This window comes from Prosopis cineraria, unplaced genomic scaffold (assembly GCF_029017545.1).
Source record: "Prosopis cineraria cultivar Desert tree isolate PC_DT_omini unplaced genomic scaffold, ASM2901754v1 PC3, whole genome shotgun sequence".
NCBI lineage: Eukaryota > Viridiplantae > Streptophyta > Magnoliopsida > Fabales > Fabaceae > Prosopis > Prosopis cineraria.
Window position 1 is genome coordinate 4,088,435 of NW_026555334.1, and position 16,761 is coordinate 4,105,195.

The 16,761-nt window shown below is 29.5% G+C and overlaps 1 protein-coding gene across 1 annotated transcript; it reads right to left on the reverse strand.

Annotated features, from left to right (window-relative positions):
• Window positions 1–4,063: 4,063 nt before the first annotated feature.
• Window positions 4,064–5,506, reverse strand: LOC129304553 (protein FAR-RED IMPAIRED RESPONSE 1-like). Its single transcript, XM_054944239.1, has one exon. The coding sequence runs from the start codon at window positions 5,504–5,506 to the stop codon at window positions 4,064–4,066; it is 1,443 nt and encodes a 480-aa protein (XP_054800214.1).
• Window positions 5,507–16,761: the final 11,255 nt, after the last annotated feature.

Consider the following 16,761-nt stretch of genomic DNA (forward strand, 5'->3'; position numbering starts at 1 on the left):
AAATTTTTATTTTAGTTTTATAATCATCAAAATAAAAATTATAAATTTTTATAATAAATTTATTTATAATCAATCTGGTCAGTATAGATTTAATTTGAACTATCTAATTTAATATTAAAATTTTTTATACTTCTATAAATTAACTATCTAGATATACTTTGGATAGCATAGATATAATTTGGATAATTTAGTTTAATATTAAAATTTTTATAATGTTTATAAATTAACTATCTAAATATACTTTAGACAGTATAGATTTAATGTTAAAATTTTCATATTCTTTTATAATTTTTTATTTTTATAATATAATATTAAACAGTATTATATAATAAAATTTAAAATGGATGGTAGAGATCAACTGAAGATAAAATTAAGAGCTCAGATGAGTCCTAAAAGTGATGAGCACACCTGCTCATCAATGTTGATAAACATGGAATGCGCTTGACAAAAATGCCTTGAAATTTTTTTAAAAGGAACAGTAGGTACCCTTGCTTTTTACTTAGAGTAATGTTGCCCTGAGGGCCAAAACTTTTAAAAATAGTGTAATTTTACCCTACTGTTAGGGTTAATTGTTTGTTGACTATTTATTCCATTTTATTTGCCACGTGGCGATACCTGGCATTTTATAAAAATTAAAAGGAAAAACAGAAATAGGTGGCCTCTCTATCTCCTATCTCTTCAACTTCTACTTAGCAGAACCAATGGAGATTCAAAGAGGCTTGAGAGTGGGGTTTAGACATAATAAGAAGAAGGTTTTGAGTGAAAGGAGAGTAGACGTAAATTAAAAATCTAAACATCTGAGGCTAAGATATGGCAATGAGAGTTGATACTCAAGAGGCAATGAGCTTTTGAGGCGTTAAGCAATACAAGAATGTGAGAATGTGAACAGCCATAATCATTAATGCAATAACGGATCAATTCTTCATCCATGGATGAACATTCCACCTCTAGGTTATGGCCTTGCCTCACCTGAGCTAATTTCTTTGACCCCTTTTAGGTTGGGTCTAGCCACTCACTATGCTCACAAAGTGAAAAATCCTTTTTTTGTCTTTCCCTTCAAATTTTACATTTGATTTAATTGTAATTCAATCTTTTGACTTCTTATGATTTCCATTTCCTCATAGTGTTTTTCATCAAGCCATTTGAGGTTGTTCCATTTATCCATGTGATGCATTTGGCTGATCAAGCTGGTGTTTGGTATACAATGGAAAATCTTGGATCCTATGAGAGGTGGTGAGAGGAGAGAGAAAGAAGCCGGGGGTCGGCTTGTCTCCACTGACTTCTTTCTCCATTTCCTCTCCATTTCATTAAAACGTAATGTTTCACTTATTGGAAAAAAAAATCTGAGCCGTTTGCTTCTTCAGTTTTCCAAGTCGAACTTAGTTGTAGATCGCAAGCTTGTCTCCATCGAATTCTTTCTCCATTTGCTCTCATTTTAGGTAATCAGGTTGCAGGTTTTTTTGAAGCTAAGTCGAACAAGAACAAGAGACTGAAACAGAACAATTTCATGATGTCATCTACATCGAGGATTGCTTTCCGTGTTGTCTTGATTGTTCTATTCTTTCTTCTTTTCTTCTCTATGGGCTGCCCTCTTTATTGGAAAATCTCCTCCACCATACATGATATCCGATAGATTAAACTTGAGGTAGGCATTGTTGGCTGATGAGAGTTGTTAAGGGTAGAAAACAAAATTAAAAAGTAAAAAAAGGGCTTTGTCTTTTTTGGGATTTTGTGATCTGGTGGGATTTGAGGACATTATGTATAGAATAAAATATCAATGTTTATTCATTGTTGATAGTTGAATAAAGGCTATTGGTTTTGAGATTTGTGCAGTGAAATAAACTAGGTGACTACAAAATAAAACTTCTATGCGCATGTACAGACCTTTTTACTTGCTCTTCAAAATTGGTGCATATATGTAGATTGGAAAAGGATTAGAAGATGACTCAATCTTGTTTGTCAAAAATTCTCATTGCCTCTTCAATTCTTTCATCAGACTGCAATGATATATTTTAATTCCTTATACTCATTTTTCTTGTTAGAAGAACTGGTGTAGAGTTTTTTGTGCTTTTAAAATGCATTCTTTAGTTTGGCAATTATGTCTATAGTAAGTGCAATATTTTGATACTGAATGTGACAGCCTCTTTTGGAGAGTATGAAGGACTATTTCTCACAGTTTTTTCATGTTTTGATAAGTTGTTGGTGAAATTAGCTTGGTGCTCGGAGTTTTACCATTTTTCAAGTAGGATTCATTTTTTTAGATATTGATCTTATCTTTACCTCAAAATGAAGTTATTGATTTTAGAGTTTTTTTATGGTCTCCACAGATTGATAATATTATGAATATTTATGATGTCCCAAACATTACACATTCCTCTCTTACTTAGGGTAGGCTTTCTCAAAACAATTTTTTTTTTCTTTTTGGGTTATAATAACTCTTGGCAACATTATGTATATATCATCTGATTATCTCCTTTATGATGGGCTGATATTTTTAGAACCAAATGCACACCATTCAATTCTAAGGTTGCTTAACCTACTCAAGTGAGTCTTGCTTTACCCTTTATGTCTAGTGATGTGAAAGCCAAAACAATATATCCTTGTCTGACATCTCATTGGTTAACCAGCATGAGATATATCCATAGTTGTGATTATGGTTGATTATATTATGGTATCTTATGCAAGATTTATGCTTAATAACTACATTGACTGTGAAAACCAAGGCTTTCTTTTCTTTGGGATATTAATTTGATGGCAGACAGTGCTAATTTATTTCATTGTAATGTTTTTTTTTCTAGCATTACTATGCTTCTTGAATTATAGAGTTGGACAAAGATGGCTGAGGCTTATGATAATCTTATTGATACTGTTAGTACCATGATGATGAGTTTGCAATGCTCTTTCTGAATGCATGTTATATCATTGTGCATATGAACTTTTACATTTCTTCTTGTAAATTTTGATTATTAATAGTATCCATTTTTATTAAAAAAGTTGTAATCACCAGTTCAAGAATTGATGATTGTAATCATGATCTTCATTCTAGCAAATAACAACTAAGGCATAAAGTTAGATAGAGGAAATGCATAAATAGAGATTATTCAAGATTTTATATTTGCACATTTGCATTAATACATTTTGATAGACAGTGATGATAACTTTACACTGTCAACTTTATAATTGCAGGCCAAACAGAAAGTGGCAACTAAAATCATTTACATAATCATCCCAAGAGCTACTGTTATCAAAAAGAGAGCAATTCAAGAATATAAATGCTATACAATCATCCCAAAAGCTACCATGACCAACAAGAGAGTAGCACAAGAAGAGTGAATGCTATACAATCATCTCAAGAGCCACCATGACCAAAAAGAGAACTCAAGTATAGTAAATACTACACAATTACCTCAAGTATATCAAGCAGAACCTGTGACAAAAGTAGTTCAAATGAAGCAACTGGAATGAAAAGAGTTGAATTGGATGACTTCATTTAGCATGATCTACATTCATATCTGAACTTGTATTTACCTCAACAGTATAAATAGATATTGTATTGTATTATAAAGTGTAAAAAGTTATATTGATTTAAATAAAAGTGACTCAGTTTTTCCTTGAAATTTAATGACTTACCATTTGTAAATGCTTGGCTGATTTGAAGTGCTTCAAGTGATGTCATGTCACAATCAAGGGGTGCCTATATTCAAGAAAAGAGACAAAATGATTTAATATTACATGTTACATATTAACAAAATAGTTTGGAATATATGATTACCATCAATACATTGGTAAAAGTCATTTAACTTGGTTCAGGTGTATCTAACAACATATGATCATGTTGTACTTTAATCGATGAGGTATCTTCTTCAAGCATATCTAACATCATTGGATCATGATGTACTTGACCTTGCTGTAGTTGGAAAAGAAATAATGATTACTTGTCAAGCATCTTAGGCAAAAAAAACATAGAACGAAAGAAAAAAATTAATAAAATGCATACATTTGAATCTTTTTTAGAGGCAATGACTAATGATGAAGATTTTTTAGAAGCTTGTAAAGATTGTTTTTAGGCTTGAATTCTTTGTCTTTTCTGACTTGATTTCTCCACACAACTTCTAAGTCGTTTTTTGCTTTTTCTACCATCTCTCTTTTTAAAGCCAATTACTTTACTATCACCACCATTACCTCCATCAACATAGATACTCTTATGATTCCTTTCACCATCCCCATCACCATCATTATCTTTTTGCTTTATGCGAAGCTCATTCACTCTCTTAGTAAGTTCCAATATGCCTTCATGAACTAGAGAGAATGCTTCAAGACTTTCTGATGCATCACTGGCTAACTTAACAACCATAGGGCATAATTGCCTATATCGTCTTGACGTTTCTAGTTTGGGATTGGCTTTAATCTGCTTTCCCTTCAAATCATACACTACACCACTTCGTGCTTCTCTTGTCCACCTCTTTGTTATATATTTTTCTGGAAGTAACTTGACATCACGATCATACAAGACTCTTAATGCATGACAACATAATATGCCCACTCGTTCAAACTTTTTACAACTGTAAGTAATTGTCTCAGTTAACGGATCAAATGTCAAACTATACACTCCTCTCTTATTAACCATGGTGATGACATAATCAAACAAGGTGGCACAATTCTCTTCATCTTCATTTGTCTTCCTTTGTTTTCTCTCTTTTATACATGTAGCATCACGTAAATCATATTGGAACTGGAACAAATCAAAAATTGGTCGAGTGTAGACTTCAGAAAGCTGACGAAGCATACATGAATTCTGCAATATCAACCTTGGCAACTTATCACGTGTATCAAATTCACGTTCTAACTCCGTGTAACGCTTATCCTCTATAGCTTGTTCAAATTTTTGAAAGAATTGATTAAGATCATTTTTTGGATGTGTGCAACTTTTTACACAATAATTGATACTTTTACTAATTTGAATGCTTCTCATACCAAGCGTCATTGACCCCTTAATATAACATGCTGCCCATTTCTCCTTTATTTGGTACATAGATATCAACCAAGCATTTTCTTCCATTCTATGTCTTGATAATAATTCTTGCCAAGCTTCCTCAAACTCTGTTTCATTCCAACAATGATACATGCAATGGTTGAAATCAGACATAATATGGGATCCATCCTTTGTTGAGTTATTAAGGTGCTTCATTGCATTCCTTGAAATATGCCATGTACACAAGGCATGTTTTACTTCTGGCATCACTTCCTGTAATGCACGTGTCATTGCAGCATCCTGATTAGTAAAAATAGTTAGTGGCCTTACATTCTTGTGTGCCCGCAAAAAAATCTCAAAGAGCCATTTGAAAGACTCAATGGTCTCATCATATAACAATGCGGCTCCAAATATTACCCCTCCTCTATAATGGTTAATGCCAGAGAAAATAGCAAGAGGTCTATTATCTCGATTTGTGCAATAAGTTGTATCAAGTGAAATGACTTCTCCAAAGTAAGCATAGTCAATTAACATTCATGCATCTGCCTAGAACACATTTGTAACTTGCTCCTCTAAGTCCATTTGATGAGCATGAAAAAAAGATGAATTTTCCACCAATTGTTCTTCAAAGTAACGAAAAAACATCCAGCTTCACCATATGACATAGCTCGTTGTCTTTTTGAATTAAGATAATTCTTTACATCAGTTCTTGTATATCCCAGATTGGTTCTTCCTCCTACATATTCACTCGTCAACTTAAATGATGACTTTTGATTAATCCCAGCTTTTTCAGCAGTTTCTAATTTAAAAGCTTGAGCCGATGTTAGTTCACGAAATGATGGAAACATGTGGACAGCTTCAGGGGGCTGGAGGTCATGATTATGATCAAGAAAAACTTCACTTATTTTGTATTTTCCATTTACTTGTACAACTTTCATTCTAGCTTGGCAACCTAATCTTGTCTCAGGTCTAGGATTCTTAGTGTATTTATCTCATTTGTCGGGTTTTCGCACCCCCTCTTTACGACAAACATATAGATAACTTAAATATGACTGATCCTTTTTACTTTTATTAAATCTCTCTTTACGAACACCAAAACCTGTTCTCCTTCTATAATCTTGCCAAAATTTCCATGAGTCTTCTATATTGTCAAATTCAAGATTAAGTCTAGGAGTCAAATTTATATCCATCATATAAGCCTGAAAAATAGACAAGTAGACACCCAATTTAAATTGATTGTAAATATAAATCTTATGCACAAATATTACACTAAAACTTGTAAAATAATTTAACAGAAGTTTATATAAATAATAAGAAAGAAGAATATCACATACTTGAGTAGTACATTCCAAGCCACACAAAATCAACATATATAGATTCCTACTCTTCCTATTTATCTAACTGGATACTGATGTACCATGTAATGCAAGGATTAAATCAGAGGCCTAAGAACAAGAGTCTTGTCATTGGAATTGCGTCACTAAATCCTGACCAAAAAGACTTCAATTTAAACATCCCACTCACACTACCCGGAGGTTCTAATGAACCCTGTCTTATGCTTTACGTATGTCTCTCATCTTTCTCCCCTCATTGTTCTTCCATTGATGTCATGCAGCTTTTAGTTTATCCTATTCTTCGTATAAGCATATGCAATTAACTATTTCAGTCTTTTAATTTGTAATGTATATTAAGAGCAAACTATGAAAACCAGCACCATTTAAATGAAGTATTAAAAACAGAGTTAAAATAATTGACATATATAACTTAGGGAAGCATCTGTGCATGTGTATAGAGCCAAAGAAGAAATAATTAGCAAAGTGATGAAACCAATGAGCACGCTCGTCGACTATCTCTTCTTGATCGCACAGCACTTGTAAAGTTCTTGGTTTTGGAGGCAAATTGAGGAATTTCCCACCCTGTTAGAGAAACATATGCAACCTGAAATGAAGTTGTAATGATGGGTAATTTTTACTTGGAAAACTGAAGAAAGTGAATGGCCCAGATATTTTTTTTTCAATAAGTGAAATGTTGTGTTTTAACGAAATGGAGAGGAAATGGAGAAAGAAGTCAGTGGAGACAAGCCGACCCCGAAAATCTTGGATCCTATGAGAGGTGGTGAGAGGAGAGAGAAAGAAGGGAAGAAGGGAGAGAGAGAAAATAAGCCAAAGCGATGGGGGCCATCTATTTCTTTTTTTTTTCAATTTTTAGAAATGCCAAGTGTTGTCATGTGACAAATGAAAGAGAATAAATGGTCAACTCAATCAATAGGATAGAATTATTTTTAAAAATTTTAGGATAATATTACTCTAATAAAAAGATAAGAATACCTACTGCTCCTTTCGAAAAACTAACAGGGTATTTTTGTTCCTTAACTTTTTATTAATTTATGGCAACATGATACTGTTTTGAAAAACATCAAAACAAAATTGTGTTAAAAAATATTTTAAAATAGTAAATATAGGCTTGGTATTTAGTTTACATTCACAAAAATTCATTTAAAAATTTAATTATTTATTGAATTTAATAAAAGTATATTTTAAATTTAATTTGAATGTGTCTTTGACAATTATTCAAAAAGGCCGTAATTGTATTTGCATAAAAAACTTTAGAGTTTAGATGTAAATTTGCATATTACACTCGTTTGGTCAAAATAATATTTGACCAAAAATGGGTTGAAGCACGAGTTTTGACTTTTGAAGCCAAATTGGGATCTCAGAATTATAGGAACCATCGATGCTGAAAGGCGGCAACATTAGACGCGCGTGAATATTACTTTTTTATACTATTAAACTATTAAAACCTCAAACAACCGCTAGCTAGCTAGTAGCTAGGTTAGTTTATTAACACTTGAAAAAGCAGACATCCTGGTATATTTACATGATAATATCAAAATTAAAAGAAAAAGAATATAAATGAAAAGGATTTTTTTCCCCTTCCCGAGACTGACACAATAATAAAGCAAGGATTTACTAACCTTCTCAATTATGCTTTTTTGGCTCATATGGTATGAATTGAATGTTACACTGTTACTTTTATTTCATAGGAGCGTATGTCATTTTAATGCATTATTAATACTATGCATACTTAAGTCTAGATACACAGAATCCATTCCATATAGTCAGGAAGGCAAACATAGTTTTCTCCTGTGACATGGGAGGATTTTTGGAAACAAAATTTTCAATTGGTTTCTTTCATAAAGTGTCTAAGAATAATGAGCAATGTTTGAGATAATGAAGTGCAAAAATGTCTATCGCACAGTAAGAGGATCTTTACTCAAAGCCCTCACATTATGAGCCTCATTTAGTTCTAACTAAGGAAGAATGAATCAAAAGATTTGAGGGGGAGTTACATGTGCACATCCTCTGACTCTGCAAATGAATCATTTTAAATTATATTTGAGGGAATTAAGTTGTACATTAAGGTTAGAAATGAAAGAGAAAGAAGAGGAAGCTACCAATAAGAAACTCAAGATAGAGACTAACAATTAAATTTTTAATAGTGATAACATTAGAAAAATATAATAAATACCCCCATCAAATATCTTATAAGAAAAGACTAACAATTCCTCAACTCCTGTCTTATAAAAAAAAACTAGAAAAGAGTATAGATATGCATATTAAGGATGGATCTAGCATGTCATGTATCGGGAGTAAAATTTTAAATTATCTAAATTAGATGGGGAAGCACCTCCATATGCCCCCCTTGGATTTGTCTCTAATACATACATATACTCCCTCAGTCCTTTTTTATAAGAGATGATGGATTGAGATAATATGTTACAAATGCAACTTGATTTTCCTTTCGAAAATGGGATTAAATAGTATTTTTACCTTTCAATTATTCATGTAAGATGTTTGGGATCTTAGTTTTTCTTTGGATGCAATGTTCCTCATCAACAATAAAAACTAATACAATTTTACATCATCTTAAATTTTAGGGTATCCTAATGAGTGCTTGAGCGCCCTTAAAAATGTGTTTTGAGCCATTAGAAACGGCTAGGAATGGTTTAAAAAGCATAGAAGGATATCTAACTACAAATAGCCATGGATAAAGAAAGGGCTGGACGCCTAGGCTAGGAATAGTGTAACTCCTTTTGGAATACAAGCTTGATCCTAATATTTATTCACTCTCATTATAACAAAATATGTTTTATAAACCCATGAATCTAAATTAAGTCATGCACAAACAGTTTAGAAAAGGGAGGCGATGGTATTATTGTGAATAAGTAAAAGGTTGAAGTGATATCTAAACCAGTTACAGGTTATAACTAGTTTAGATATTAATTAAATTTTAAATTTTTTTATTATAAAATAACATATAAACAGGTTATTATGAGTAACCAATTTAGATATACATTATAATTTTTGGAAAAAAATTGGCATATCTAAGCCGATTATATTTACCAACCAATTTAGATAAGTTAAAAAATAATTTTTTAACATATCTAAACCAGTTTTAATTAACAACTAGTTTAGATATTATTCTGTCATTTCTAAAATAGAGTCTCCATCATTCTTTCATCGTGCAAAGCCTTGAAATACAAACCCTAAAACCCTGAATCACCTATAATCAGAGTTGAAATCTTGAAACCTAGAGATCAAATTTAAACTCTAAATACTATTCTTGTGTCGTAAAATTCTTGTTCTTTCATGATTTGTTCATCTATTGGGTTTGTGTTCTTCTTTCGTAGGTTCAATCTAGGTTTCGCACAATCACTGAGCCTCATCACCTTCATAGAGCTTTTTACTTTGTTTCTCTTGCTTCATTCTTTCATGTTAGGTCATGCTTTAACCCAACTATTTTATTTAATTCTTATGAAGCATCTAAAATTCCAATATTTGAGCTTCATTTTATTTGTAGCTTTGATCTTCGATTAGCTGATTAATTTTCACAAGCTTCTATCCTTGAATTTGATTATGTGACTGTGAGCTTAATACTGGTTTTAAATTGAAAAAAAACAGAGCTTGATATTGGCTTTAGCTCATTGTGTTTGAGTTACATATATAGGGTGTTTGTTGAAATGTCTCTTAGAATTATTCTTTATTATATCCTTTCACATTGAACCTGTGGAGTTAAGTTTGTTAGATTAATCATTGCTACTATGTCACTAACAATTATCATGACATGTATTGTAGGTCACTTACAAAGTCCCTCTCAGTGTAGACTTTAAACATAGGTTGATGATTTAGGCTTGTGAGCGTTGGAGGAGTTTCAAGACATCACTAGCTCGTAGGTATGTGCATGTCAAGGTGCCAAAAGGATAGCTTTGGCCTAATCCTTGCATCCAATATACATTTTTGGATGTAGCTACTTTTGAAGAATTATTTAGACTTCAGACTACACCAGAGGCTTTAGTGAGTAGGTTTATTTTAATTTATTTTCTTTTGGTTCATTTAAGTTAAATGTGTTTTGTAATTTTAATTCACAAGAAAGAAAGAGAAGGGCACAAGAGATTGGGATGATAAATAATTGTCCTCAAATAATGTCTTGTAAGGGTTATGCTTTGGCCAATAAAGTCTTGATGAAAGCCAAGAGAATGAAGAGAGAAGAAGAAGCTAAATCTGATCCTTCTATTTTGTTATCTTCACTATCTCTAGTACGTCATAATGGGAGATGGGTCCACGCTCACTAAAAAAGGGACAGGTCCTTTTCAAGCGAGTATGCTCATGATGTTGCTACTAAAATTATAAGTATAGCAATTACCCTTTGTGTATTTTTTTAAACATAAAACATTACTAATTATTTGTTATTTGTATTCTGCAGAATGAGCTTAAATAAAAACAATCCGATGGATCATTTATTCTAGAGGAAAGGAATGACATCCTAATCGTTGCTATAGGGAAGCAAGAGCATCTTGGACGTGTTAGGGGAGTTGGATCATGGGTGAGCATAAGATATGTATTTGGATAACCTCGTCAACGCCATCCTTTAAGACTTGTGACAAGGGAGGAGATGAGTGACAAGGGAGGAGATGACTACGATGTTAGCTTAATCAAGAGCAGAGATAAGGGTAGAGGCTGAGGTTACCTTTGAAGCTAAATTGTAAAAGATGAAGGAGGAAATGTTAATAATGATGAGCTCATAGAAAGGGTCAAGTGCCCCACATACCCACTCTCCTACTTGTCATTAAAGCACTGAAGAGAGTAACATCGTTCCACTTCCTTCAGATGATGTCTTATCTCCTGATCTTAAGCTATGCTTTTTGTATGTGGAGGATCTAAACAAACACTTAATAGCACATAGTCGCATCTATGAGAGGTCAAAATGTCACTTCTAGAAAGCTGAAGATGTTGTCAAGGTCACCATTAAAGAGGTCAAAATTGACAATGCTCATGTCCGGTTCCCCACTGATGAGATCAGGACAGTAAGAGATGCTAAGGGCACTTTTACCTTATGGCTAAAGAGACTTGCTAGAATGCCTCAAGATCTAGTAATAAAATTAATTAATTGTCATGAATTCATTAAATTTAAGCACATTTTACTAACTTTTTAAAATTTAATAGGAGACCTTATCATCTGATAAAGTGGGTTGAAAGATGCAGTTGTGCAAGCTAAGTCTATGGGACCAATTTGTCTAATAAGCATATAGTGAATCATTTCCCCTTAGAGTTTTTAAATTGGTTCTTGATTTTGTTGGCATTAACAACTATCAAGTTTTTGTTGAGAATGAGGATCTAGATCAAATTCTCATTGATTATGACTATTGCTTATCATAAGTGTACGGATCGTAGCAAGTAATATAAGATGAGTAAGTATCATTCCCTTAATAATTTATTTAAAAATGATGATCATCGAGCAAAAGACTAAGTGAGTTTAACTAAGTTGAGCCAAATATAATTAGGAAAAAGTTGATTTTGCAAACTAAACTAATACTAGAAAAAAAAAAGAAAAGAAAAGCAATTAATTCACACACTTTAAACACAAATTGAAACCTAAGATTATTTATCTCCCTTGTATTTTATAACACAAAAATTACCTCTTCTCATAAATGCTTTTAATGAAGATAAGTGCTAACCTAGAGTTTTAAAAATACTTGGACAAGCTCTCTCAAGTCATGAACAAATGCTTAGTTAAATTAATTGCCCAATTTCTTATTACAATTAATAAAACTCAATTTTAAACACCAGCCCTATGGCTATACAAGGCTAACAAATATATCTCTATCTTACTAGGAAAACTATCCGTTCAACATGTAAATATCAAGTTCTTGCACTACCTTATCCAAGTTCTATACTCAACTATAGCCCTCTCAAGCATCAATCAAGTGAACCCAACATCTAAATGGTAACCAATCATTTAGAAGTATTGAGAAAAGAGTAAAATAAACACACATATATCATTAATCACAAGAAGAGAGGAGAACTTAGTGTTATCCATACAAGAGTTCTAAATAATCCTAGAACAAAGAGTTTAATTACTTATAATCATCCACAAGCTACAAATATACAAAATAATTAGACCCATTTTAGATTACAAAAAAGGAAAGGGAAGAGGAATAGAAAAACCGAAGAAAATGAGCTCCGAATGTCTCAAAAGCTTCAATTTCTTGATCTTAACTCTTCCAATGCCCAAACTATAGCACAATCAAGCTTTATATGTGTCTAAAAGTGAGTAGAATGCATTCTGGGTCGAGCTCTTAGCATAAATATGTCATACCCAACCAATTTAAGATTAGTAAAATGCAACATTTTTCTAACAACGGCAAAAGTCACAAACTAAAGTTGCAACTTTTTGATGACTTTAATAGTTTCAACTGTTTTTACAATTAACAAAATTTATCCTTTTTGCACTTGATTTCTTTATCCAAAAGCCTTTCAAAAGCATCAACAAAAGTTTAGAAATGCATCTAATCAAATCTTAAACGAAAATCATACAAATTAGGCTAAAAAAAATCAAATTAAAGCCAAGTATGCAAACTCAAAATGAAATGCACATTTTTTTAATTTGGGCAATCCAAAATATATACAATTAAACCAAAATATATTAAAATCTAAGAAAAATATGATGAAATGATATGAAATTATAGATGTTAACACATCCCAAATTTAAACTTTTACTCATCCTCGAATAAAACAAGTAGTAAAACAGTTAGATTGATCAATTATTTATCCACTAAGCATGTATAAAAATATTCTCACTAGTTGTTCAAGATGTATATCAAAGCGGGTAGCAGTGGAATATAAAAGAATGCCCGATTCACAAATTAAGATCATGCTTTTTAACAATTTAGAAATGTATGTGTGTGAGACTAGAAAATGATTCCCCGACAACTATTAAGTCAAAAATGTAGCAACTCAACATGCATGAAACAAATTCAATATCAAGACTTCATATACCTAAACCCTTCCTCTCTCTCCACAAAAAAGATTACTTCACATAATTCAAAATTAATAGGACTTTGTAAGCTTATAACATGGCCAAAGGTTTTGAGTTAATTGAAAGAAAAGGGTAAATGAAATTCTAAGAACTTAAGATAAATGACAATGAAAAATAAACCATTCCATCCTTATTAGCTAAATACCTTGCCCCAAACTTATTTCAAACACCATTCCTCATGCTCTAAATTTATTGATATTGAAACTCTTTTTTTTTTCATTGCATTTTTTTCCATATATATATATCTCTTTTTTTTTATATTTTTTTAGGAGCACAATTAGTAGTATTCTAAATTTTATTTTCATTCCTTACATTCGAATTTACAAAAACAACACCTCCATTGACAACCAAACTAATGTTCACCACTAACAAATTTTTTATCACTTATCTCAAAATAAAGGTAGTTCATAATTTTTCAAGTTGTAGAGGCTAGAGTTTAATGTGGATTTCAAAAAAAAAAATCACATGATTTTCAATTCAAGGGTCAATAGGAGATCAAGTGAAAATAATGCAATAGTAGGCTTGAAAGGCTCATACGTATGTGAAAGAATGTTCAAATTATTTTTCAATATCATGTAAAGTAATTAAAATACTTCAAGAGGATTGGGTATAAATAAAATTAGAGGAGTATATTTTTGAAGTATCATATTTAAAATGGAATACATTTTGGGTCTTTCAATACACAATTAATAAGATAAGATTTCTTTTTTGAGAAAAAGCTTTCAGCTATGGAGGTGATTAATAAGATTTTTAATAGAAACACTCTATTAAATAAATATAAATATAAATATAAATATAAATATAATGTATAATTTAAAATGTCATTAATTAATCCATAAAATGCGTAAAGTAAAGTAATTCGAAGTATATTCATATACTAAATTTACAAAGTAATTTAAATTTTCTTTTATACTTTAAGGCGGTAGTATTATTCTGATATTTATTATAGAATATCTTCTAGAATAATTTTTTATCTTTAATGTAATGCACCTAATGAAATATTCCCTCTGTTTTTATATATAAGAGGAAAAAATGTATTAGGTTAACCATTATAATTACTCCCTCCAATTCTATTTATAAGACATATTTTAGAAGTAATTTTTAATTCAAAATATAAGACATTTTATAATAATTAAATTACTTTTTTCAACTGTTTTCTTCTTGACTAATGTGAGATATTTAATGTAGTTGTATTACTATTTAAAGTTAAAGGTAAAAATAAAAGTTCATATCACTTTTTTATGATATTAAGAAAAAATTAACTTTTCTTAAGACGTATGAAACAGTTGAAAATGTCTTATAATAAAGAATGGAGGGAATATGTCTTAAAGTAAAAAAAAAAAGGATTAAAATGCCCTGTATTAATCAATATAAGCACACATAAATTATTTCTCATTAATGTAAATTATGAAGGATGATTGATGAAATGTGTAATAAATGCTTATTAAATAGATAATTTTGTTTATTAAAAAAATAAAGTAAAAAATGATAGTTTATCTAATAACAAAAAATGAAGGGAGTATCAACCACATTTTTTAATATTATTTCTATTAAAATTCATTAATTATGAGAGAATGTAATAAATTTTAAATTTTTTAATTAAATAAGAGTAATATTAAAACCTTATTCTATTTTTAAATAAAACTAGATTTATGTCTCGTGTAATGTAGGGGAATATTTTAGTTTTTGAGAATAAAAATAAAAATAAATATTAAAAATTATTTTAATATTCTTAAAATAAAATATTTTATTTTTCCTTTATTTTATCTTAATTATAAATATTTTTTATTTTAAAATATATACAAATTATTCTTAAAATTAATAGTTAAGAATTACAAAATATGAATATGCCTTCTACTTTTAATTTTTTTTATTTTCACCCATATAATCATTAACTGACAAGTATAATTTTTGATATATTATTTTAAATTTTTATTTATATTTCAAATTTATTAGTCGTACAAACTAATTTATTTAGTTTTTTTTTAAAAAATTAAATACATACTCCATCTTTTAAGAAATATAAGATATTTTTACTCAAATCTCACCCTTAATAAAATAGTTATTTATTTTTAAAATAACACCATATTTTCATATTTATTATTTAATTAGGTATTTTACACTAAAATAAATATAAAATAATTTATTCATCATGGCCATTTTTGAAAAAAAAGAGGGTCAATAATTACACTTTTAAACACTGAAAATACTTTATATTTTTTAATATTTAATTTCTTAAAAATAACCCTTAAAAAATACCTTATATTTTGTAATGAATGTAAGTTTACTAAAATGATATTTCAAACACATATCTGCAAGTAATACAATGATAATTAAGAAAAAATTAGGTGTGTAATGGAGAATAAATTCATTAATATTATATAATTAATTTGTAGCCCATAATTTTTGTTGCTCAAACTTGAGGCATATAATTACATCAATATTTTTTTATAGGTGTTCAAATCATAATCAACTTTTACTTATAAATAATAAAATAATTAATTTCTATTCCTCATACATTTGAAAAATATAAACAAAAACTTATTTTATACATGCTCACACAAGCTATTTTGATTTCCCTATGTTAATAATAAAAATGTAAAATATTTTTAACTAAATCATACTTTAATAAAGTAATTACTTGTTTTCAAATTAATCCTACTTTTTATATTTACTCCTATTTAAAATGGTGTTTTATCTTAAAATAAGTATAAAATGCTTTATTTAATATGAATATTTTTAAAAAAAATGACAATGATTACATATTAAAAGATTAAAATTTTATTATATTTTTTAATATTCAATCCTTCAAAAAATATCTTATATTTTTTAATAGAGAGAGTATATAAAAAAATTATTTATATATTTAACATCTATTATTTTACAAAAATTCTTATATTCACTATCAATTTTTAGTGTAAAATCCTACATGACTTCTCAAAATATAAAAATTTTATTATTTTTTACATTTTGTTTAAATGTTTTAATTTTATAAATGTTGACCCCACTCATATTTTTAATGGTAGGTCTTACACACCACTTTTTAAAACCACATCACTTCAATTTTTTTAAAATCAAGTTTATTAATATTATATTACATTCCCTTCATTAACCTTATTGCCTTAATATGAGTTTAAAATATCTAAATATATAAAAATTTATAATCGAGCATGACTTTTAATATCTTTAATTTTTGAGTTTATTTATAATGGTTTAACTATCCCAAATTATTAAAAATTATTTTATTTTATCTTTCTCTTAATTGAGTCCATATACTACATCTTTGAATATTTTTTTGGCTAATTTATATATTTAATGTTTTAAAAAAGTTACAAAGTAAATACATTTAAATGATAAAAAATTAATTTTTTGGTAATTTAAATAATTTTTGGACAAAATATATAATTAAATCA

Coding starts and splice junctions, on each gene's coding strand:
- LOC129304553 (XM_054944239.1), bottom strand. CDS start 5,506: ATGTTAATTGACTATGCTTACTTTGGAGAAGTCATTTCACTTGATACA.